This window comes from Scyliorhinus canicula, chromosome 7, assembly GCF_902713615.1.
Source record: "Scyliorhinus canicula chromosome 7, sScyCan1.1, whole genome shotgun sequence".
In the NCBI taxonomy this organism is placed as follows: Eukaryota; Metazoa; Chordata; class Chondrichthyes; order Carcharhiniformes; family Scyliorhinidae; genus Scyliorhinus; species Scyliorhinus canicula.
This window is the reverse complement of record NC_052152.1, coordinates 146,814,914-146,840,615: the sequence shown is the minus strand read 5'-3', so window position 1 is coordinate 146,840,615 and position 25,702 is coordinate 146,814,914. Positions and strand designations below refer to the sequence as shown.

General features: G+C 43.3%; 1 protein-coding gene across 1 annotated transcript in view; it reads right to left on the bottom strand.

The window, feature by feature from the left end:
- The window catches only part of ctnnbl1 (catenin, beta like 1), a 220,712-nt gene that overhangs the window by 97,952 nt on the left and 97,058 nt on the right, over positions 1–25,702 (bottom strand). Inside the window, exons 7-8 of the mRNA XM_038803075.1 lie at positions 8,154–8,245; positions 4,920–4,992 (exon numbers count right to left, since the gene is read on the bottom strand). Coding sequence (XP_038659003.1) covers positions 4,920–4,992; positions 8,154–8,245 — 165 coding nt within the window. The remainder of the gene's footprint in view (positions 1–4,919; positions 4,993–8,153; positions 8,246–25,702) is intronic.

Sequence of the window (25,702 nt, the reverse complement as noted above, 5' to 3'; positions counted from 1 at the left end):
GCCCAAGAGGGAGAGCCACGGCCCAAGAGGGACAGCCACGGCCCAAGAGGGAGAGCCACGGCCCAAGAGGGAGAGCCACGGCCCAAGAGGGAGAGCCACGGCCCAAGAGGTGCAGTCACGGCCGAAGAGGGAGAGCCACGGCCCAAGAGGGAGAGCCACGGCCCAAGAGGGAGAGCCACGGCCCAAGAGGGAGAGCCACGGCCCAAGAGGGAGAGCCGCGGCCCAAGAAGGAGAGCCGCGGCCCAAGAAGGAGAGCCGCGGCCCAAGAGGGAGAGCCACGGCCCAAGAGGGAGAGCCACGGCCCAAGAGGGAGAGCCACGGCCCAAGAGGGAGAGCCACGGCCCAAGAGGTGCAGCCACAGCCCAAGAGGGAGAGTCACGGCCCAAGAGGGAGAGCCACGGCCCAAGAGGGAGAGCCACGGCCCAAGAGGGAGAGCCACGGCCCAAGAGGGAGAGCCACGGCCCAAGAGGGAGAGCCACGGCCCAAGAGGGAGAGCCACGGCCCAAGAGGGAGAGCCACGGCCCAAGAGGGAGAGCCACGGCCCAAGAGGGAGAGCCACGGCCCAAGAGGGAGAGCCACGGCCCAAGAGGGAGAGCCACGGCCCAAGAGGGAGAGCCACGGCCCAAGAGGTGCAGCCATTACCCTCTTAAGCAACAGCAGCAAATATTAGATAAATTCCTTCAAAGTTAGTAATTTGGTCAATAATTTCTCCTCTTCATAGATTAAAATATTAACTAAGCGCATGCAACATTATATGTTAGCATGTATCAACTGCTGCAACTGAGTAAAAATATCAAACAAGAATTTGAATTGGTAAAGGACTAAGTTTAAAGTACATACAAACTAGGAGCAGGAGTATTTTATTCAGCCCCTCGAGTTTGCTCCGCCATTCAAAAAGATCATGGCTGTATGGGTTTCACCCCCACAACCCAAAGATGTGCAGGTTAGGTGGATTGGCCACGCTAAATTGCTCCTTAATTGGAAAAAGATAACAATGGGTATTCTAAATTTATAAAATAAAAAGATTATTGCTGATCTGATTGTAACCTCAACACCACAATCCTGACTACCAATAACCTTTCACCCCCTTGTTAATCAAGAATCTATCTAGCTCAGCCTTAAAAATATTCAAAGATTCTTCTTTCACCGCCTTTTGAGGAAGTGAGTTCCAGAGACTTGTGACCTTCAGAGAAAAGGTTTCTCCTCATCTCTGCCTTAAATGATGTGACCCCTAGTTCTAGATTCTCCAACAATGGAAATATCTTCCCCATATCCATTTTGTCAATACCCCTCAGGATGTTAAAGGTTTCGATCAGGTCACTCTTACTCTTTTAATCACTAGTGGATACAAACCCAACGTCTCCAACCTTTCCTCACAAGACAACCCGCTCATTCCTGGTGTAGTCAAGTAAATCTTCTCTGAACTGCTTCTAACACATTAACATTGTTCCTTAAATAGGAACATCACTACCGTAGACAAGGAGGGCAATACTAACATCATCGTATTAAACTGATATTAATGCATGTGGGGTGAGTGGAGGGGATGGAAACTAACTTATAATCGGTTTAAATGAGAAATGCAGAAGTTCAGAATATTCATAGAAGTCTAAATAAACAACAAAATTAAGCTTAATTTAAGGCGTAAAATTAGGTTTTGACTTTAATCTGAGATCAACAATTTGTATAGAAGATTTGTACTTATTTCCTTCGGTCCCAATGGACAGCAAAACTCTGCCACCAGCCCCAATCTATCATAACATCTTTAATGCCAGCCCAAATGGTGCCCACCTCATAAAGGACCTCCTTAAATGTATGCCACGAGGTCTTCTTTTGCTTGCCCAGTCATCTTCTTCCGCCTGCCCAGTCATCTTCTTCCATTTGGTGGTGTCCATCCTACTGCCATCCGGAGTATGTCAAGGAGGCAAAGTATGTGCACTGCCAACCTCAATCATTTGTCATGCTGTTCCTCAGGCTTCCCTGACCAGTCCTCTGTAGCAGTTCTTCCTCGGAGACGTTGTCTTTCCATGTGATTGATGCTCAGGATGTTACAAAGGCACCACTGGTGAAAGACGCCCAACTTAGTTGAAACCTTTGTTATTCTCTTCCTCGTCTTGCTGCATAGAATGCGGCTGATACCTGATACTTACAATGGACATGTAGAATTGCAGATTACTGGCCATCTTGTTTACCCAGACTGTGTGGAACTGCTGGAAGACTAATGCTGCTTTGCCAATTCTTCTGTGGACATTGATCTCTAGATTGCCATTCCTGGAAATGTTGCTTCCTAGGCAGAAGTGGTTGGCGTCCTTGATGTTTTGTTGCTTGATGGTGATGGAAGGGACTTGTTGCTATCCAGTCATCATTGTCTTTGTCCTTTGACAGCTGATGCATTGACCTACATAGGCGCTTCTACTCTCAAGACTGGTGGTCATGACTTGGAACTCGCACAATTCTTCGGCCAGCAAGGCAATGCCTTCAGCGAAATCTAGGTCCATCAACTGGTGGTGTTGCCATGGGACGACAAAGTCTGCACCTACCACTGCCTTCCTCATAATGAGAACAATAATCAAGAGGAAAAGGAATGGAGAGAATAGGTAGCCTTGAAGTAGCCTTGTGATGATAGTGTTGACAGAGACTGGGGTGTCCAGCTGTAATCCTATAAGGCTTGGAAGACGTTAACATACCACTCCAGGATGCTGCTCTATCTTGCGACGTACCAGAGTAGTTGCTAATGGACACTATCAAAAGCCTTTTTGAAATCAATGAAGCCTAAGTGGCTTCTGATACTCGAGGTTCTGCTATATGTTACTGAGAATAAACATCTACTCACAGCAAAGGGTACCGTCTACTTTTGCTCTCAATCTGTTATGTAGAAGAGTGATTATGAATTGAGCACTGCTCATAATATCAAATTCTGTTTTTATGGTTTCACTGAAAGGCGACGGTGGGATTCAAAGATTACGACCTGACTCATCTTCTTTACCAGATGGGTCCTGGCTAATATGTTGCTGGAGAAAAAGAAGCTGGAATCTGATCAAAGTCCTCCCTGGATTTACAGCCTCCCTTTCCACCCCTTCTTGTTGTGAATGCCAAGCTCCATCTCACAATGGAAGGGTGAAACAAAGTCCATTGTGGCATCAAGGGTGAGACTTTGTTTGGTGCTTTCGGTAGATATGGCACAACGGTGATGCAGTGTGTACTGCAGCAAAAGGCAAGAAGCAGAATAACATCCTTTATTGGCATCCATTGCAGCTACCAACCTACCCAAAGGTCTTGGATTGTCTTTGCCTCTGGGATCATGCAAAAGCAGGCAAGTCCTACGACAATGGGAAGCAAGGAAAGTGACAAGTGCAGTCACATGGACATTGTTGTCATCAACTTGCATGCATCATAGAATTTACAGTGCAGAAGGAGGCCACTGGGTCCATTGAGTCCACACCGGCCCTTGGAAAGAGCACCCCACTTAAGAGCACACCTCCACCCCATAACCCAGTAACGCCACCTAACCTTTTTGGACACCAAGGGAAATTTATCATGGCCAATCCACTTAACCTACACATCTTTGGACTGTTTGAGGAATCCAGAGCTCCCGGGGGAAACCCACACAGACAGTGACCCAAGCCGGGAATTGAACCTGGGACCCTGGAGCTGTGAAGCAACTGTGCTAACCACAATGCTAGCATGCTGCCCCTTAGCCCTTAGGTGATGGTTGGTTGTTAGGTATATCTGGGAGGAGCATCAGAATCAGGTTGCATCATGAGACAACAAAGCTGCCCTATTAAGCATGTACAGCTGATCGGTTTTCATCAGGACTGAATGGTGGCAGCAATTTTAAACTTTATCTGCAAGGCAGTTCCAAGACTATTAAGGTATTAAACAATGGGAAATGGAGCAATATCAGTATGCCAGCATAGACAATACTCCTAAAATTTTACTGATGGCTATTTCTTCCATATCCATAGAACCCCTAAGTGCAGATGGAGGCAATTTGGCCCATTGGGTCTACACCAGGGGTGGGCAAACTTTTCCGTGCAAGGGCCACATTCAAAAATTCACAATTCACAAAGGGCCGCATAGTATATTAAGTAAAATAATTACTTCACCCGGTTATGATTCTGGGCGCCTCATATAGAACATAGAACAGTACAGCACAGAACAGGCCCTTCGGCCCTCGACGTTGTGCCGAGCAATGATCACCCTACTCAAGTCAATGTATCCACCCTATACCAGTAAGTAACCCAACAGCCCGCCTCCATTAACCTTAAAAAAAATTAAAAAAAAAAAAAAAAAAATTTAAAAAAAAAATTTTTTTTTTTTTTTTTTTTAATGACTTGGCGGGCCGCAGAAATACCTTTGGCGGGCCGCATGCGGCCCGCGGGCCGTAGTTTGCCCACCCCTGGTCTACACTGACCCTCTGAAAGAGTATCCTACCTAGGCCCACTCTCCCACCCTATCCCGTAACCCCAGCTAACCTGCATATCTTTGGATGTGGGAAGAAACCGGAGCACCCAGAGGAAACCCACGCAGACAGGGGGAAAACATGCAAACTCCATACAGATTGCCACCCAAAGCCGGAATTGAACCAGGGTCCCTGGCACAGTGAGGCAGCAGTGCTAACCACTGTGCCACCCTTCACATACATATCCAAAACAAATGTTGGTCTGAATTGATACTAGGACTCCTACAATACACGTTATTTAAAAGTAACCTAAAGCTACCTCATCAAACAGTGTCAAATGAAACTTAGTGTTTGGGAAACATTGACAGCCGAATGGCAAATAGGTGAACAGATGTACAGATAAAGCAACCAGATAGATAGAACCATTATGGAGTTCGGATGAGGAAATTATTTACCATCTGTTCATTTCCCTTATTTTCACATGTTTCAATTCCCAAAAAATCACAGAAAATAAACCTACCATCATTATTTTGGAGCATAATGGCAAGAATTTCACTGCAGTAAAGTTTGTTCGCATCAAAAGGTATCTTGGCCTGTTTTAAAATAGAATTCAACTGGTTAGAATGTCAGCATATTGCAAGATTCACCATATCCAGCTGAGAAATACACAATTATAAATAGCCTGCTCTTTATTATGTATATTGGTTGTCAGATACCATTGAACGCAATAGGTTGGTGAGCGATAGTTGGTTTTGTTAAAAGCATCAAATACCCAAACATTTCCTCAGATTAATGTTCTAGAATCAATGTAGCAGCAAGATCCAAATCAAAGTACATGAAAATAACATCTCAGTTCTCATTGGGATAGGTGTGGAGAGCAGTAGGAAACCCAAGGGCTCAGCAGCATCTACCATATTTTGCTTGTGTAATAACAATGAGAACCTGACAATATTCATTGCTCCTTGGAACAGACATTTGCATGTGTTTCACAGCTTCTACAGATGAACTTGTTGTGTCACTTCTTGTTCTAACTGAAATAAGACTCCATGTTAAGCCACATTATTATCCTTCAGCAGAAATCTGCACAATTTCTGATAGTGCATGCAGGATTGGGAATAGTTTCAGGATCTATCCATTGGAATTAATCAACACAACAGAAAATATCCACCTGTAAGAAAATGTAGACAATGTAAATATTTATTTTACACCAGATATGATGTTGAATTTAAAATAGCCACTTCAAAGGGTTTGCTCATTTTAAATATTTGTAGTCAGTTTACAGACATTACAGGGATTCCTGTCTGAAAAATAATTACCTTTAGAAGATAGTGCCCACCAGGTCAGATGTTCCACACAAATCATTTTCTCCCCCAATGTTTAAATAGATGGCCACACAAATAGCTGCAACTTATCAATTTATTAAATATTTTCAAGTTTTTTTTATACACTGCGAAAACAGTATAACGATAAGGTTTTTTTTGCCTACCATAGAATCCCTACAGTGAAGAAGGAGGCCATTCAGCCCCTCGCATCTGCACCGGCCCTTGAAAAGAGCACCCTCCCATGCCCCCATCTTATCCCAGTAACCCGACCTACCCTTTTGGACATTAAGGGGCAATTTAGCATGGCCAATCCATCTAACCTGCACGTCTTTGGACTGTGGGAGGAAACCAGAGCACCTCGGAGGAATCCCATGCAGACATAGGGAGGAGGTGGAAGCACACAAGTAACCCAAGGCCGGAACTGAACCCGGTTCCTGCCGCTGTGAGGCAGCAGTGCTAATCACTATGCCACGCATGTCACCTCGTTTAAGTTCAATAATCAATCATTTGCTGACAGATGGAGAACTAACCCCTGACTATGGAACTGCAGCACCAGTTGACATACTATCAGAATTGCTCTCTCCCACCAGGGAAATGTTCATTGAAGAACCCAAAACTTATTACTCAAATGTACCAATGTATCTGATTCAACTCGGCATTCATCTTTTGATCTATATTAACTAAGTTTACAAACCAAAAAATATATAGTTCAGCGTAAAATCTTCCGCAGTTGGAAATAAATTAAAACAAACAAGCAGGGAGTAACAGAATTAAGGAGAATAAACTGTTAAATTTTGCAAGAATTGTCTAATTTGTGCGCCTACATGGAACTTCTACTGATACAAATGCAATTAAGTCCAGTGCACAAAGCCATCATTAATGTGCAAGCCAATTGTAGTTGAGTTAAAGTTGCAATTTCTTTCTGCGGCAGGTTTATTGTGGAATAATGGAGAAAATAAAATTTTAAACAGCCTGAAAATTACATGTTGTGATATATTTGTGAAAATAACTGGCATAATTGAACCAAATTCCTTTGGCTATGATTGTTATTCCTTTATTTTATTGTCTTGCACAGTGCAAATTCTTAGTTGAACATTTGAACAATAAGCTTACGTATACATTACTCGGCATGTTCTTCATCACGACTGTATTTCACACCTGACATATCTATCAAGGCTTGTGTGAACTAAATTTATTTATTTTTAATTCAAACAGTTTTAAATTTGAGAGTAAAAAGCAATTTTATTGGGACCACTTCACAACACAAGACGGCAAAAATTAGGAGCTGAAGTAGGCCATTTGGCCCCTCAAACCAGCTCTGCTGTTCGAAAAGATCCTGGCTAATCCATTTTGTGTCTATCCCACCTTAACTGTTAGCTTCCTTGTTTATCAAAAATCTAGCTCAGCCTTGACTATATTCAATGACCAATCTCCGCTGCTCTCTGGGAACAGAGTTCCACAGATGAATGACCCTCTTGGGTCGACATACACGGGGGGAGATAGTGGAAGGGACTTGGTGCAAGATAAGGCATGGGTAACAGAATTTTGGATGGCCTCAAGTTTACGGAGAGTAGGATATGGAAGATTCAGTGCATTGAAATAGTCACGTCAGCAGATAACAAAAGCACAACAATATCAGCAGCAGATCAGCTGTGATAGGGGTTAAGTCAGGCGATGTTGCAAAATAGGCAGTTCAAGTCATGAACAGGAGGTCAGGAGTACTTCTTGGGTCAAATGTGACACCAAGGTTGTGCACAGATTTACTTAATCTCTGACTGTAACTGAGGAACAGAGTTAGGAGTGGGGTCTTCCTAATATTTAATTGGGGGAAAGTTCCTGCTCATGCACGACTGGATGTTGGATAAGAAGTCTGACAGTTTAGCAGCAGTGGAGGAGTCAAGCGAGGAGCTGGTGAGGTGTTATTGGTGTATGTGTGAAAACTAACACTGTGCTTTTGGATGATGTCACCAAAGGGCAGCGTGTCAATAAGGAACAGGAGGGGAAATGAACCTGGGTGACTACAAGGATGTGTGGGAGCATGGTTAGTTAACTGTGTCAAAGGATGCAGACAGTTTGAGAGGATTAAAAGGAAAGTTTACCTTTGTCACAGTCACGCAAGTGTCATTTCCGTCTTTGATATGTGCTGTTTGGTAGCATGGAAACCTGATTAGTGGGATTCATACATGGAGTTATGGGAAAGAAGAGAACAGATTTGGGAGGCGACAACCTACTGAAGGATTTTGAAGGGGAAAGGGACATTGGCGATGGGATGGCAGTGTGCAAGAGTGGTGGGGTCAAGGGTTTTATTTTGAGGAGAGTTGATGCTCGTCGACTTAAAAGAGAGAGAGACAGCACCTGAAGACAGAAATCACTGTTAACATTATCAGTTAACAAGAACCAGGAAGGGAAGTTTGGTCCTCATAAAGCATTACCTTTATTCGCTTCAACATCCACTGCAGAAGACCTTGCTGAGCTGCTTCAGTGCACATTTCAGGGCGAAATTCGGCTAAGTTCTCAATAATAGCTGTGTGAAAAAGAGAAGGCAGACTGAATACACAATTCCAAAGCAAATTATAAGAGACACTAAACCTTTTGCTGACCTACTGAATGTAGCTGAGCTCTTGGGGAAGCATGTGTCTGCTTCTTTCAAGTAGAACATTTAAATGAGGCATCCCTCCACTATCCTTTACGTATTAATTTACTAATTCATTAGTCATTTACAGCAATGTAATTTTTTATATATATATATTTTAAACCATTATTTTACAAAATTTGAATAATCACTTTGCATTTTCTCATAGCAAATCCAGAAACCTTGCAAAAGTGTGCAGTTGATCAGAAGCAATTTCCTCACAAACCCAAGATTTTACTGAAGCTGAAAAGGTACATCACAACACAAAATTACAAGAGATCGCACTGGTTCACTGAGGCCTCAATTAAGCAAAATTCCTCTGACAGAGATGAATTTTCAAGCTTATCTGCAAGAAACAAAGCAGTAACCTCCCAAAACAGTGGGCAGTGACCAATATTCCCCTTTCTGACATCATTGAGGCTGCAGCAAGTTTCCTCAGGCTTTTTGCTGAGAATACCATGATATGTCTAAGAACCAATAAAACACTAATCCTGTATTTAAATCTTTTGACAAATGTAATTCTGTCCTTGGCTCAAACATAAAACTAGCACATATGTAAAATCTGTCCAACTCTTGCATCCATGTCGGCAGACCATCGATAAAGGGAATTAGCAAAGAAAGGTAAATATAGCCAGTTATTCATGATCATTTGCATTGAGAAGATACAATTCAAGTGTGCTGTAAAAGTCAATGATAATTAATTTTATTGGTGGGCAGGAAAGAAGGGAAAAAGAGCAAAGTAGCGATTAGGCAGAATTATACACATTACCCTAATCATGTTGCATCTGGATGAAATGCTCTTCAATTGACTGACAAAAGTAAAAAAATCCACACCGAAACACAGCTTTTCTACTCTGAAGGGATAGATTTATATTACGGTTAAAAAATGAATTGGAGGTTTTTTGGCAAGGGTCAACTGTCAAGTTTCCCTGTAACTGACAAGGGTTAAGTAGCAGTAAATACAAATTTCCCAGAAGCTCAAAATTGGGTATACAGAAGGGAAAACCCTCAGTCATGTCAATATGAACAGCTATCACAAGACCAAGGTTCACATCCAATAAATACAACACAATCCAGAACTCTACACACCTGAATCTTGCGACTAAAGAGGATTTGATCGGTAGCTTTCTTCTCTGTCCCAAATTAAACATTACTGATTTCTATCAATCATGCAGACATGTAAAGTAAGAGGTGTTGCACTATGATTGGGAATGAGTGGGCAGCACGGTGGCGCAGTGGGTTAGCCCTGTTGCCTCACAGCACCGAGGTCCCAGGTTTGATCCTGGCTCTGGGTCACTGTCCGTGTGGAGTTTGCACATTTTCCCTGTGTTTGCGTGGGTTCCACCCCCACAACCCAACCTAAATTGCCCCTTGATTGGAAAAAATGAATTGGGTACTCAAAATTTATTTTAAAAATTAAAAAATGCTTGGGATTGAACTGTACATATGGGAAGATGAGAGAGAGTTTTGTAATGCAACTTTGGAATCACAAACATTTAGGCCATAGAAAAGGTCTATTCAACTTGGTGCATTTGTGCTGAATCTATGCTTGGAGAAATCTGTATCTTCCTATTTCAAATGTTAATATATTTTTCCTTAAAAAGTTACAATGGGCTCTACCACAACTACTTCCTTATAAGTCCATTTTGAATTGCTCAGCGCTAAAAAATCTCCAGATTATCACTGACTCTCTAATCAAAGGAAGCAGTCTTGTTAAAAATAGCCTGTAACTGACGAGGTTTAAGTAGCAGTAACTACAAATTTCCCTGAAGCTCAAAATTGGGTGATTTTAAAAACATCTATTATCCTGTTTGTCTTTTTGTTCGTGGAATAAAATGTCAAGTCTTCCTTTATAACTATATTTTCTCATCCCATATGAATCTACAGACATAGGATATAATCACTGGGTCAGCCTCAAATGCATTATTGCATTCAGTTCTGAAGGCACTCGACAAAGTGCAGAAAAGATTCACAAAAATCTGGTTCCACAATGAGGACATTCAGTTACGTAGATATGGAGAAGTTGGGGTTGTTTTCCTTGTTAAGAGAAAAATGAGAGGAGATTTGATAGAGTCATTCAAAATCATGAGGAATCTGGACAGAGTATATGGGAACAAACTATTCCCACTGGTGGATGCATCGAGAATGAGAGAGCACATATTTGAGGGAAATCACAAAAGAGACCGACAAAGGCGACAATGGAGACACACGGAGAAACCTTTCCACACAGCAGCTGGTAAGGATCCAGAATGCACTGTCTGAGCGTGTGGTGGAGGTATTTGTGACATTCAAGGGAGAATTGCATTATTATCTGAAAATGAAGAATAGGCAAGGGTATGGGGAGAAGTTGGGGAAATGGCACTAGGTGAATTGCTCATTTTGATACTGCCACAGACATGACAGGCCAAATGGCTTCCTTCTGTGCTGAAATAATTCTGGGATTCTGTGATAGCAAGCATACAGAATGTCCTTTCTGTAATGGGGCAACCAAAAACACACATTGGCTGGTAAAAATGATTTCTATCTTCTTGGGCACATAGTGCATCCCTGACTTCCCATATTCCAAAGGGTGCACATCTCTATCTTTTTGGGCACATAGTGCATCCCTGACTTCCCATATTCCAAAGGGTGCACATCTCTATCTTTTTGGGCACACAGTGCATCCCTGACATCCCACATGGTGCACATTCCACTCAGCTGAACTGCCCTTTCATAAATTAACTTTTACAAATTATGTATTCTAAGCAGAGTAACTCACCAGTTACTCAGCAATCAACTTTTTCCCCTGTACATGTTAGAGCCAAATAAAAGAAACTGAAAAAAGGTAGATCGAGGTGTTGTTGTTGGCTGCCTCTGGGTCCTCTTTTGCCTGCTAGTCTATGCGGTGTTCAGTGCTTCTGGATGTTCTTTTCACCCACTCTGACTACATTCCGATTGTCTCTTCATCTCTTCAAGAAATGTTTGGTCCACAAGCCCCTCTAATAAGCCAACACTAATAAGCCCCTCTAATAAGTTTGCACTGAGTGCTGAGCTTGTGGCATTTGAGTGCTACAGTGAGAGTTTGGTGACTGAGGGAGTATAAGGGTTATTTAAAGTCTAGTATTTCTTTTATTTAGTTAATTAACTTAAAAGTTGTTGTTTGGTCTATAAGAAGGTGAATTTTGAATCAGCTTTAAACAAGGTTCTACTTGGACTTGCTTGCAGCTGGAGCTTGTTAATTAGTTAATTGCATTAGGCCAGTTTTTAGAAGCTAGAGTCACAGTATAAATAGGGGCTAGATACAGTGCAGACTTTGTTTGCACTGAGTGCTGAGCTTGTGGCATTTGAGTGCTACAGTGAGAGTTTGGTGACTGAGGGAGTGCTGAGCTTGTGGCATTTGAGTGCTACAGTGAGAGTTTGGTGACTGAGGGAGTGCTGAGCTTGTGGCATTTGAGTGCTACAGTGAGAGTTTGGTGACTGAGGGAGTTAGGTGAGGAGGGAGTAAGGTGCTCCTTACATTTCATTTCCTATATTTATCAAAGAGCGTGAAGGGAACCAGGAGTTTAGAGTACAGCTGACTGGGAGCAGAGTCGGAGGGCGGAGGTCCAGTTGGTCCACAGGGCAGCTAATTCTGTAAAGTAAGAGGGGATGGAGGCTAGGGCAGTTGCATGCTCCTCCTGTAGGATGTGGGTGGTGAGGGATACCACTGGTGTCCCCGCTGACTATACCTGCGGGAAGTGCACCCAACTCCAGCTCCTCAGAGACCGTGTTAAGGTACTGGAGCTGGAGCTGGATGAACTTCGGATCATCCGGGAGGCAGAGGGGGTCATAGAGAAGAGTTACAGGGAGGTAGCCACACCAAAGGTACTGGACAAGAGTAGCTGGGTTACAGTCAGGGGAAAGAAAACTAACAGGCAGACAGTGCAGGGATCCCTCGTGGCCATTCCCCTTCAAAACAAGTATACCGTTTTGGATGCTGTTGGGGGGGATGACCTACCGGGGGAAGGCCCCAGCGGCCAGGTCTCTGGCACTGAGTCTGGCTCTGGGGCTCAGAAGGGAAGGGGGGAGCATAGAAAAGCAATAGTAATAGGAGATTCAATGGTTAGGGGAATAGATAGGAGATTCTGTGGTCGCGAGCGAGACTCCCGAAAGGTATGTTGCCTCCCGGGTGCCAGGGCCAGGGATGTCTCTGATCGTGTCTTCAGGATCCTGAAGGGGGAGGGTGAGCAGCCAGAAGTCGTGGTGCACATTGGTACCAACGATGTAGGTAGGAAAAAGGGTGTGGAGGTAATAAACAAGTTTAGGGAGTTGGGCTGGAAGTTAAGGGCCAGGACAGACAGAGTTGTCATCTCTGGTTTGTTGCCGGTGCCACGTGATAGCGAGGCTAGGAATAGGGAGAGAGTGCAGTTGAACACGTGGCTGCAGGAATGGTGTAGGAGGGAGGGCTTCAGGTATTTGGATAATTGGAGCGCATTCTGGGGAAGGTGGGACCTGTACAAGCAGGACGGGTTGCATCTGAACCAGAGGGGCACCAATATCCTGGGGGGGAGGTTTTCTAGTACTCTTCGGGAGGGTTTAAACTAATTTGGCAGGGGAATGGGAACCGGATCTGTAGTCCAGCAACTAAGGTAGACTATAGTCAGGACGCCAAAGCACGTAGTGATGCAGTGGGGAAGGTAACAATGACAAAGGAGAGTACTTGCAGGCAAGGAGATGGGTTGAAGTGTGTATACTTTAATGCAAGAAGCATCAGGAATAAGGTGGGTGAACTTAATGCATGGATCGGTACTTGGGACTACGATGTGGTGGCCATCACGGAAACTTGGATAGAAGAGGGGCAGAAATGGTTGTTGGAGGTCCCTGGTTATAGATGTTTCAACAAGATTAGGGAGGATGGTAAAAGAGGTGGGGGGGTGGCATTGTTAATTAGAGATAGTATAACAGCTGCAGAAAGGCAGTTCGAGGGGTATCTGCCTACTGAGGTAATATGGGTTGAAGTTAGAAATAGGAAAGGAGCAGTCACCTTGTTGGGAGTGTTCTATAGGCCCCCCAATAGCAGCAGAGATGTGGAGGAACAGATTGGGAAACAGATTCTGGAAAGGTGCAGAAGTCACAGGGTAGTAGTCATGGGCGACTTCAACTTCCCAAACATTGAGTGGAAACTCTTTAGATCAAATAGTTTGGATGGGGTAGTGTTTGTGCAGTGTGTCCAGGAAGCTTTTCTAACACAGTATGTAGATTGTCCGACCAGAGGGGAGGCCATATTGGATTTAGTACTTGGTAATGAACCAGGGCAGGTGATAGATTTGTTAGTGGGGGAGCATTTTGGAGGTAGTGACCACAATTCTGTGACTTTCACTTTAGTAATGGAGAGGGATAGGTGCGAGCAACAGGGCAAGGTTTATAATTGGGGGAAGGGTAAATACAATGCTGTCAGACAAGAATTGAAGTGCAGAAGTTGGGAACATAGGCTGTCAGGGAAGGACACAAGTGAAATGTGGAACTTGTTCAAGGATCAGGTACTGCGTGTCTTTGATATGTATGTCCCTGTCAGGCAGGGAAGAGATGGTCGAGTGAGGGAACCATGGTTGACAAGAGAGGTTGAATGTCTTGTTAAGAGGAAGAAGGAGACTTATGTAAGGCTGAAGAAACAAGGTTCAGACAGGGCGCTGGAGGGATACAAGATAGCCAGGAGGGAACTGAAGAAAGGGATTAGGAGAGCTAAGAGAGGGCATGAAAAATCTTTGGCGGGTAGGATCAAGGAAAACCCCAAGGCCTTTTACACCTACGTGAGAAATATGAGAATGACTAGAGTGAGAGTAGGTCCGATTAAGGACAGTAGCGGGAGATTGTGTATTGAGTCTGAAGAGATAGGAGAGGTCTTGAACAAGCATTTTTCTTCAGTATTTACAAATGAGAGGGGCCATATTGTTGGAGAGGACAGCGTGAAGCAGACTGATAAGCTTGAGGAGATACTTGTCAGGAAGGAAGATGTGTTGCGCGTTTTGAAAAACTTGAGGATAGACAAGTCCCCCGGGCCTGACGGGATATATCCAAGGATTCTATGGGAAGCAAGAAATGAAATTGCAGAGCCGTTGGCAATGATCTTTTCGTCCTCGCTGTCAACAGGGGTGGTACCAGAGGATTGGAGAGTGGCGAATGTCGTGCCCCTGTTCAAAAAAGGGAATAGGGATAACCCTGGGAATTACAGGCCAGTTAGTCTTACTTCGGTGGTAGGCAAAGTAATGGAAAGGGTACTGAGGGATAGGATTTCTGAGCATCTGGAAAGGCATTGCTTGATTAGGGATAGTCAGCACGGATTTGTGAGGGGTAGGTCTTGCCTTACAAGTCTTATTGAATTCTTTGAGGAGGTGACCAAGCATGTGGATGAAGGTAAAGCAGTGGATGTAGTGTACATGGATTTTAGTAAGGCATTTGATAAGGTTCCCCATGGTAGGCTTATGCAGAAAGTAAGGAGGCATGGGATAGTGGGAAATTTGGCCAGTTGGATAACAAACTGGCTAACCGATAGAAGACAGAGAGTTGTGGTGGATGGCAAATATTCAGCCTGGAGCCCAGTTATCAGTGGCGTACCGCAGGGATCAGTTCTGGGTCCTCTGCTGTTTGTGATTTTCATTAACGACTTGGATGAGGGAGTTGAAGGGTGGGTCAGTAAATTTGCAGATGATACGAAGATTGGTGGAGTTGTGGATAGTGAAGAGGGCTGTTGTCGGCTTCAAAGAGACATAGATAGAATGCAGAGCTGGGCTGAGAAGTGGCAGATGGAGTTTAACCCTGACAAGTGTGAGGTTGTCCATTTTGGAAGGACAAATCTGAATGCGGAATACAGGGTTAATGGTAGGATTCTTGGCAATGTGGAGGAGCAGAGAGATCTTGGGGTCTATGTTCATTGTTCTTTGAAAGTTGCCACTCAAGTGGATAGAGCTGTGAAGAAGGCCTATGGTGTGCTAGCGTTCATTAGCAGAGGGATTGAATTTAAGAGCCGTGAGGTGATGATGCAGCTGTACAAAACCTTGGTCAGGCCACATTTGGAGTACTGTGTGCAGTTCTGGTCACCTCATTTTAGGAAGGATGTGGAAGCTTTGGAAAAGGTGCAGAGGAGATTTACCAGGATGTTGCCTGGAATGGAGAGTAGGTCATACGAGGAAAGATTGAGGGTGCTGGGCCTTTTCTCATTGGAACTGAGAAGGATGAGGGGCGACTTGATAGAGGTTTATAAGATGATCAGGGGAATAGATAGAGTAGATAGTCAGAGACTTTTTCCCCGGGTGGAACACACCATTACAAGGGGACATAAATTTAAGATAAATGGTGGAAGATATAGAGGGGATGTCAGAGGTAGGTTCTTTACCCAGAGAGTAGTGGGGGCATGGAATGCACTGCCTGTGGTAGTAGTTGAGTCGGAAAATTTATGGACCTTCAATCGGCTATTGGATAGGTACTTGGATTAGGGTAGAATAAGGGAGTGTAGGTTAACTTCTTAAGGGCAGCACGGTAGCATTGTGGATAGCACAATTGCTTCACAGCTCCAGGGTCCCAAGTTCGATTTCGACTTGGGTCACTGTCTGTGTGGAGTCTGCACATCCTCCCCGTGACTGCGTGGGTTTCCTCCGGGTACTCCGGTTTCCTCCCACAGTCCAAAGATGTGCAGGTTGGGTGGATTGGCCATGACAAATTGTCCAAAATTCTATGATTAACCTAGGACAAAAGTTCGGCGCAACATCGTGGGCCGAAGGGCCTGTTCTGTGCTGTATTTCTCTATCTATCTATCTTTCTCTATCTAACACTCTTATTTCTGCCATCTGTAGAAATTGCTGCCGTAGTTAATATTTCTGCCATAGTATTAAGCTCGCACAATTAGATTGTTGCCTTTATCCCAGAGCAGTTTTATCCCTCTCCACATTTTTACCAGCAGCATACTTATAAAAGTTCTTGGCATTCCCTTTTATAATATCTGTAGCCTTTTTCGAAAACACAATTGTTAACTGTTCATTTTGATATCCAAAATCAACATGTTTGCACATCCTAATTCCAAGCTTTGAAAAACTCAAGATTCAACATCTCAAACATTCAGGCCAAACTATTTGAATCAACCAGATGTATTATAAAACAGTGTCACATATAATCCACGCTTCATTCCCTGTGCTAAGTGTGTACGCAGATGGGTTTGCATCTGTGCAGACTGACAGGACATACTGGCACACAAGAAATTATTTTAATCAGGCAATTTTTAGGCTATTGATTTTTCATTAATGTATGATAGAAATCTGGCAAAATGTAAAGAATGACCCAGTGCTGCCAGCTGTGTAAAGAAACAAATTAATTTTAGCACTAAACAGCAGGGATTAAGTTTAAACACTGGTGACTAGCAGAATGCCTTCAAATATATCCCCCTTTATGAATGTCTCAAGCAGTTGCATTGTTTAAGCCATCTCAATTGGGGACACTGCATGCATTCTGCACTTCCTTCTCAACTCTGTACCCAAAAATAAATCAATGAAGAACATTAATGTTTTCCAAACTTCTAAAAATCCTGGTATTTTAAACAGGTTGTGAAAAATCTACCAGTGGTGACCTATTGCAATGTTCCATTGACACAATTAAAACAGATTGTCCAATCTGGTACACCTGAATGGAGCAGAAATTATTGTAAATAAATTTGTTCTTGATTTTTCCAGGAGGAAACTAGAAATATTCCTCTCAAAAAAGAGATCTGTTATTCCTGCCTACCATTTATTTCCTGAGCACCGACATGTGCATTTGGTAAATAATGAACATGAATGAGCTCTCAAATCTATTTGTTGACACATTAGTCTAAGAATAACCAAACACACAATTCACCAGGAAAACATACTCATTTATCAATGTTTAATATTCTCGATATTAAGCTATAACAAATAAAACACAAAAAACGTTATCTAATGACAGTTAAGATCCCAGATGAGAACAAAATTATTTGCAATTTGTAAACTGTGAGGAAAGGTGACTGTATCTCAGGAGTGATAACACTTACCAATAAGTATCTTTTATGTTAAAACAAACTTTAACTAACTCCCTACACCTGCCACTGTATATTCCAATTAAGCAAACTAATATAGTTGAAATATCACAAAAGTTAACAATCAGGATGACTTGCTTTTCTCTGTCCACAGCCCTTGGAGAGATCCTTTCAGGAGCAAACTGAAAGACACCTGGCAGACCAATGGCAAGCGAGCATTTGCTGGTAATCAAATCATTACAGATCCAGGGAGAGGGATAATCACAGGTTAAAGAGGTGTGAATTGTCTCAAGCCAGAACAGTTGGTGGGATTTTGCAAATCCAGGCCAGATGGTGGGGGGGTGGATGTAATGCAACATGAATCCAAGATCCCTGTTGAGGCCGCACTCATGCGTGCGGAACTTAGCTACAAGTTTTTGCTCGGCAATTCTGCGTTGTCGCGTGTCCAGAAGACAGCCTTGGAGAAAGCTTACCCGGAGATCAGAGGCTGAATGCCCTTGACTGCTGAAGTGTTCCCCGACTGGAAGGGAACATTCCTGCCTGGTGATTGTCGCACGATGCCCGTTCATTCGTTGTCGCAGTGTCTGCATGGTCTCGCCAATGTACCACGCTTCAGGACATCCTTTCCTGCAGCGTAAGAGGTAGGCTACATTGGTCGAGTAGCACGAATATGTGCCGGTACCTGGTGGGTGGTGTTACCACGTGTAATGGTGGTATCCAAGTCGATGATCTGGCATGTCTTGCAGAGATTGCCCTGGCAGGGTTGTGTGGTGTTGTGGTCGCTGTTCTGAAGGCTGGGTAATTTGCTGTTGTCATTGAACAGGAGTGTGATGTCGGAGTCCTTGATGTCAAGATGCGCCAGGGATAAGTGCAGGGCCAGGGAGATAGCATCTGCTGTGGACTGGTTGCGGCGGTATGCGAATTGCAGTGGATCAAGGTTGTGTTGATGTGTCTCATGATCAACTCTCGAAGCACTTCATAACGATAGCTGTCAGGGCCACTGGTCGGTAGACGTTGAGGCACATTGTCTAGTTCTTCTTTGGCACGAGTATGATAATGGTCTTCTTGAAGCAGGTGGGAACCCCGGAACGGAGAAGTTGATGATGTCTGCGAATACACCCGCCAGTTGGTCCGCGCAGGATCTGAGTGCACAACCGGAGACTCTGTCAGGACCCGTTGCTTTCCATGGGTTCTCTTTTAAGAAGACCGATCTAACTTCTGAGGGTGTGACGGTAGGTATGGGTGTGTCTGAGGCTGTTGGGGCAGTTGACAATAGTTAATTGGATTCCAGCTCAAAATGAACATACAATGCATTGAGTTCATCGGACGGGGTGCTCTGTTACCAGAGATTCTACTCAGCTTTGCTTTGTAGCCTGTTATATTGTTTAAGCCTTGCCACAACCGACGAGTGTTTGTGTCGTTACTTTGCAACTCTAGTTTAGTCTGATATTGTCTCTTTGCGTCCCTGCTGGATCTGCGGAGATTGTACCTAGATTTGTTGACGAGATCAAGGTCACCCAGTCTTGAACGCCTGACACCCGGACTTCAGTAGGGAACGGATCTCTTGGTTAAAACATGATTTCTGATTGGGGAATGCACATATCGCCTTCTTTGGCATGCAGTCTTCAAAACACTTACTGATGAAGTCAGTGATGGTAATGGCATATTCTTACAGGTTGGCTGATGAGTACTTGAACATGGACCAGTTCATTGACTCCATGCATTCGCATAGGAGCTCTTGCGTTGCTTTGGACCAGCATTGCACGAACATCTTAATTTGATCCTCTCACTTAAGTTTTTACTTGTATGCCGGGAGAAGGAGTATCATCTTGTGGTCCGATTTTCCGAAATGTGGTCAGGGGATGCAGCGGTAGGCGCCTTGATGTTTGTGTAGCAGTGGTCAAGGATGTTAGGGCCCCTGGTGGGACAGGAGATGTGTTGGTGGAGTTTTAGGAAATACAATCTTGAGGTTGGCCTGGCTGAAGTCCCCGGCCATGATGAAGAAGGCCTCAGAGTATTCCGTTTCAAGGTTGTTTATAGCGGTGTATAATTCATCAAGCGCCCTCTTCACTTTCTCCTGGGGTGGGATGAAGACCGCTGCGATGATGGCAGAAATGAACTCCTGTGGAAGGTAGTATGGGCAGTACTTCACAGTCAGGTATTCCAGGTGCGGGGAGCAGTAGTTTGCCAGGGCCGCCACACAGGGGCTGTTTAGCACACTGGGCTAAATTGCTGGCTTTGAAAGCAGACCAACAGCAAGGTTCGATTCCCGTAACAGCCTCCACGAACAGGCGCCGGAATGTGGCGACTAGGGGCTTTTCACAGTAACTTCATTTGAAGCCTACTCGTGACAATAAGCGATTTTCATTTTCAAGGGGGAGTTGACAAGGAGGCAAACCCCTCCACCCTTCGCCTTGCCCGAGGACACCGTGTTATCCGTCCACTGAATTGAGAAGTCCTCAAGTTGTATTTAAAGCAACCAGATAAAGCAACCAGAAGGATAGAACAATTACGGGGTTCTGATGAATATGTTATTTCCCATCTGTTATTATCTACACCCTAGTGACCTCCAGGACAATATTCCATTAACCACCAATCTGTAAACAAGTAAAAGCTTCTCAAATCTATCAGCAGAACACTGCCTCTGCAAAATCAAGGATTACCTCACTTTTACAACTCCTTAAGCACAGCTTTAGCAGACACACTGGCTGTATGCATCTTACTCCATTTTTTAATAACATTAATGCAATAAATATAAACATTTCTAACATCCATCACACAATAAGCAAACTCCCATGAAACAGTCTCATAATTATTAAACCATGCAAACTTCACTAACAATATGAATGAAAAAACTAAGATGCATGATATATTTGTATACAACGTACAACTCACTGCACTACACAATGCACTGGTACTTCATACACTCTCCCTTGATTCCTGAATCTCAGTTTGGCTGTCTGAAAAAGTCATTGAATAGAAAAAAGACCATTCTTAAATGCCTCCTAGTGTTTGTCACAACTATCCATAGCTGCCATGGGTGACAGATATTTTAAATATTAAGTGTCACAAAGTTAACACACAATTGCTGCTACCTTAATGCTTAAAGTGTACTGTTCCCATGAATCCTAAAATCTGCTTACTAGATTCACAAATCCACCAAATAGCATTCTAATGTTTCTTGTTTTATTTTTTTATTAATCATCATCATCTTTAAAATAAAGGTTTAAGCAAGTGAAAAAAAAAATCAAATATTACATATTTTGCAGTCCCATGGTTAAACTTATCCATTCAATTGTCCTTTAATTACTTGATCAAATCATTTACTTGAAGGCTTCAACCTCTTCCAAAAGCCTGGACTTGGATTAATGTTTTTCTCAGAGCCCGATAAGGGAGAGCAGCAAGGAGGAGAGCAAATAGATATTTTAGGATGAGATGAGTGACCATGGAGCAAGGGTGAGAGAGTGATTGATTCAAAGTGGAAGACAGCCTGCAATGAGGGTGTAGTAGGAAGATACATGGAAAGTGTGAAGGATGGAGGGGTTGGGCATTTCCGATACATTGTGTAAAATGGCTTCTGTCTGAAGTTTTTGTTTTACCAAAGATGACTATGGAAAGCCACAGTGCACAAGTAACAGTACACAAAGGTGTTCTACAAATATCCCCCATTTTATAAAAAGAAAAAGCACATTGCATATACTATCCCCTGCAGCTGCAAGTTACCGACATGCAAAGTCTCTACAGAAGGCCATCACACGTGAATAGAAAACAGTTACTTCCACAGTCTGTCTCTAAACACATTGCACACATAATCTTTAAAGTGTCCAGACCTTCTAATGGTACACGTGAGGTTTTTGTCGCTTGCTCGCCTGATATCCGCTGGCTCCTGGAATGACATTGCTTCTTTGAGGAATGCCAATGCCATAGTGAGTGTTGCTGCTGATCTGTTCCATTCATTGGAGAGCAGTTAATCTCTGGGATTAATGGTCGTTTCATTCTTTTTTCAATTGGCAAAATCAAATTCTTCCTCCTCAGCTGCCTGCTGTGAAGGCACAGCTTCTCCAGTTGCATGTATGTATCTGCAGTATCAACAGTATTCACTTTCACCATATACGATTGAGGTACGATTGTGGAGATGTGTTTTTCTCAGTTTCCTTATCATTCGTCAAGTTTCTGAATTTGTGAATTGTGAACTGAAGGCCATTGTCACTCATCACAATGTCAGGAATGTCATAGCAACTGAAGTGTGCTTTCAGGCATTCTACAATCTCACTGACAGCCAATGACATCAGCTTGTGTCACTTCCAGTAGTCTGAATAGTAGTTAATGGTAACGTGATAGTCAGTTCCAAAGAGATCGATTCCATTCTTCATCCATGGTCTATCTGGGATGTCATGAGTGGCTCTTTAACTTCAAGGATCATAGAATTTACAGTGCAGAAGGAGGCCATTCGGCCTATCGAGTCTGCACCGATCCTTGGAATGAGCACCTCACCTAAGTCCACATCTCCACCCTAGCCCCATAGCCCAGTGACGCCACCTAACCTTTTTGGACACTAAGGCAATTTATCATGGCCAATCCACCTAACTTGCACATCTTTGGACTGTGGGAGGAAACCAGAGCACCCGGAGGAAACCCACGCAGACACGGGGAGAACTTTGCACAGACAGTGACCCAAGCTGGGAATCAGATCTGCGACCCTGGGGCTGTGAAGCAATAGTGCTAACCACTGTGCTACCTGCCGCCTGTTTACTTGTTTAGCTTGGTGACCATTACAAGCATTACACTGGCTGTTGTCATCCTTAGGAACTTAATTCCTTGACAATTTTCTTCAGCATCTATTTTCTCATCTCTTTAGGGATGATGATTCCAGCTCATTTGTAGAAGTGCCATCCTGGGTGATCACTTTTTCCTGGTATACACAATGCTCTGTAATAGGAACAGGTGGGTCCTTGACTGTTTCAGGCCAACCTTGCATCGCTACTTCCAGTAGCACTTGGGGAGTTTCATCCCATTGCATCGTTTGTGTGATCTGAGCAAGATGCTTGTCTATCAGATGCAAATTCTCTGCAGGGTTGATGACTTCCAGACCATGTTGTGCTGTTGCTGTTCAGTGAATCGGAAGATTTCACACTCTGTTCTAGTATCATCTACTGTATTCAAAGGGATTAGGGCTCTCGACAGCATGCCAATGATGCACATCAGCTTCCCTTGCTGGCACACCATTTTCAAATGTTTCTGCAAACAAAATAACATCCTTTACAACGCTTCAGAATAGACAGGCTGTTTGAGAAGCTGCTTTGAAATGGTTTGTAATCCGACTCTACCACCGATTGATTCTCTCTCTCAAACGGGTATTGATTAAAATGCTTACAAGCAAAGACAATAGCCAGGCACTCTTTTGTAATCTATGCATCGCGTCATTCAGTTTGGGTTAACACTTTAGATGAGGACGCAACTGGATGTCTTTATATGAAGTTTGCTCCAAGTTCTGTTTCACTTGCATCACACTGCAGAGTGACTTTGTGATTAGCATCATACACAGTACTTCAGCACTAGGGTTGTCACTAGCTGTCGGTTACTTCATCACTGCTCGAACATGCACCACCAACATCAGGGCAAAGTCCTTTTACTGTCAGTACATGACCTATGTACTTGCCTTTAGTCACCTTCATTTGCAGTTTTTTCTTGTTTGGCTTTGGGTTCATCTGATGAGCTCTTTCGTAAAGTCTTGTTCAATTCTGATCATGGTCTGTGATAGCTGAGATGAAGGGATTTTGCTCAGTGTATACACTCTGTAACAATAAACCTTCTTTCTTCCCACTGCACTGGGTCTCAGCTTAGTTTGCCTTCTTGGAGTGATCATCATTTCACTTTTGATGGCTTCATTTTACAGTCATCTTGGGCAACTTTACACAGGTCTGTGAAGCTCATGATGTTGCATTGGAGTCTATACTTCTCATGAATGTGATGCTCTCTTCTGCAGTCGTCATTCCAAAAGTCACAAACCATTTTTAACATCGACACCCAATGGTGTCAACCTGTTCTAAGGTGCAGGGTAATTTGTCAGAATCATTGTCCAACAGCTCTCGAGCAACCATCTTTAAGTGTTTTGTTCTCTTCTTTCTTGCAAAATACTCTGTGCAAAGTGATTCAGCATCTTGCAATTGGAGCACTGCTTTCCCCATGCTGAACGTGCTTCCTTTTCTCTCGTGGGGTGTCCTCTGTGACATTTACATCCAGTACTCAGGCCTTGATCCTTCTTCTGGTCCTTTTGAAAATATTTCTTCATTGCCTTGTGCTTGGAAGGCCTGAACTGCCCCTCAGCATAGTGCTCAGCCTCCTCAGTTCTCCCATTAATACTCTTTAGTTGGTTCTCTCTTCTCTCAGCAGATTTGCTCTCAGAAGAGGACCTATGATAATCCTATCTCTAATGAGACCATCTTTCAGTTGTTGAAAATCCCAAGATTCAGCTTGACATTTCAATACAGTCACATACTGATCAATATTCTCCGCCCCCCCTTTCTGAACTCTGGCGTTGAAGACATAGCGTTTATAAATAACATACGTCAAGGATTCAAAGTGGATTGTCAAGGTCTTCAAAATTTCACTAGATTGGCTTTTACGCTACTCAGTGAGGTCTAAGGTGCAATACAGCTTATAGCACACTTTCCCTGTTAAGAGTGGCTACGGTTACTTATTCAGGTTTCCTGTTCAATTCTGTGGCAATTTCATAGTTCTGCCGTTGAGACTGGAAGAATTTCCAATTCCTTTTCAAATCTCCCTTCATCTCTATTGGAGCAGGTACTTGAATAATCGAAACAATATTGGCTCACCCAGCATTCAATGTCCTGTTGAGAACTGAGTATTCTCTGCTGTTTCTTACAGCAGCTGGCTCTCTTACAGCTATCAAAATCTGCTTAACTCAGCGGCATATTCCTGACAGCATTTTCCAAGTGATGCATAAAAATGGCTTCTTAACAAACCTTTGTTTTACCCAAAATGACCTGAAGTTGCTTGACTATGGCAAGCCACAGTACTGAAGAGACATCAGGGCACAAAGACATTTCGCCAAACAGGCTGCAACTGGAAGAGAGCCAAATTTTCCCTGTGACCCTCATTCCAAATGTATCGTGCAGCTGATGGTAGTTCCCTTACCCACTGTTATCCATTATGTTATGCTACACTACCCAGCATGAAGAAATGGTTTAGGGCAGAGAAATAAGCAAAATGATATGTCAAAGGGAATAAAATAATAGAGAAAGAGAAGAGAAGGGAGAGCAGGAAAATGAAGAAATCACAGACAGATGTTATGACACCCTAGGCTGGGGCACGGTCAATTCCAGCCCCCCTTGACCCAGAGTCGCAATAGTATTGAATGACAAATAATTCTTAGAAAAATACCCAAAGTCTTTGGCCCTTACCGTCATCAGGTCTGCAAATTTAAACATAATTACTTTTTATTAATAACAAGGACTATAATGAAAAATGTAGCAAATACAACTGGAGAGAGAGAGAGAGAGAGAGGGGAGCCGATCTTTGATCCAATCATTGGCCTTCTTGTCAATTTACGGGCCAACAGACAACCAATCGAACAGATTCTCACCCCATCTCCCGGGTGCCATAGACTCTGGATTCTGCACTCCAAACCTAGCGGAGTGTACTATGTTGCAGCGGAGTGTACTATGTTGCAGCGGAGTGTAATATGTTGCAGCGGAGTGTACTATGTTGCAACTTCTTGAATTCCTCATTCTCTCTGCTGCTTGACTTAAAGATACATGTCCATTAGGCATCCATGCATCAAAAATGATAACGGCAAAAACAAAGGAAGGGGAAATAAGAGAATCAACAGGAAGGACCCATGTAACAATCACATGTAAACAAAGCACAAAAGATCAGCTAATGATAAATAATATACATGTTTAAAAATGCTTTTAGAAAGCATTTCATTTCTGCAATTTGTAACATTTCATTTCAAATAGGCTGGTTGCTTCTTTGAGCCTGACATGCTTTCATTACAAATGCTGCAAGTCAGGGTAGGTTTCTCAGCACTTCACTGAAATGAGGCCAAAGAAGGTGAAGCATTTTGATGTAAAGTATCGAGAGTGAAATAAATTTAAAAAGTAATAGAAGTGTGCTAACAGCCGAACTGGTGTCACAGGCAATTAGCGTCCCCAGGTAGTATCCCCATTAGTATTCCCACTGGTGGGTTCATTTTATAATACAACTAGGCCTTCCATCCTAAAAGATTAACTGGGCTTGACAACCACATTGCTTTGCTTCTTTCCAGATATAAGCCAAGGCAACATAAAACAAGTCAACGTACTGGGTAGCACATTTCCGATTGAATG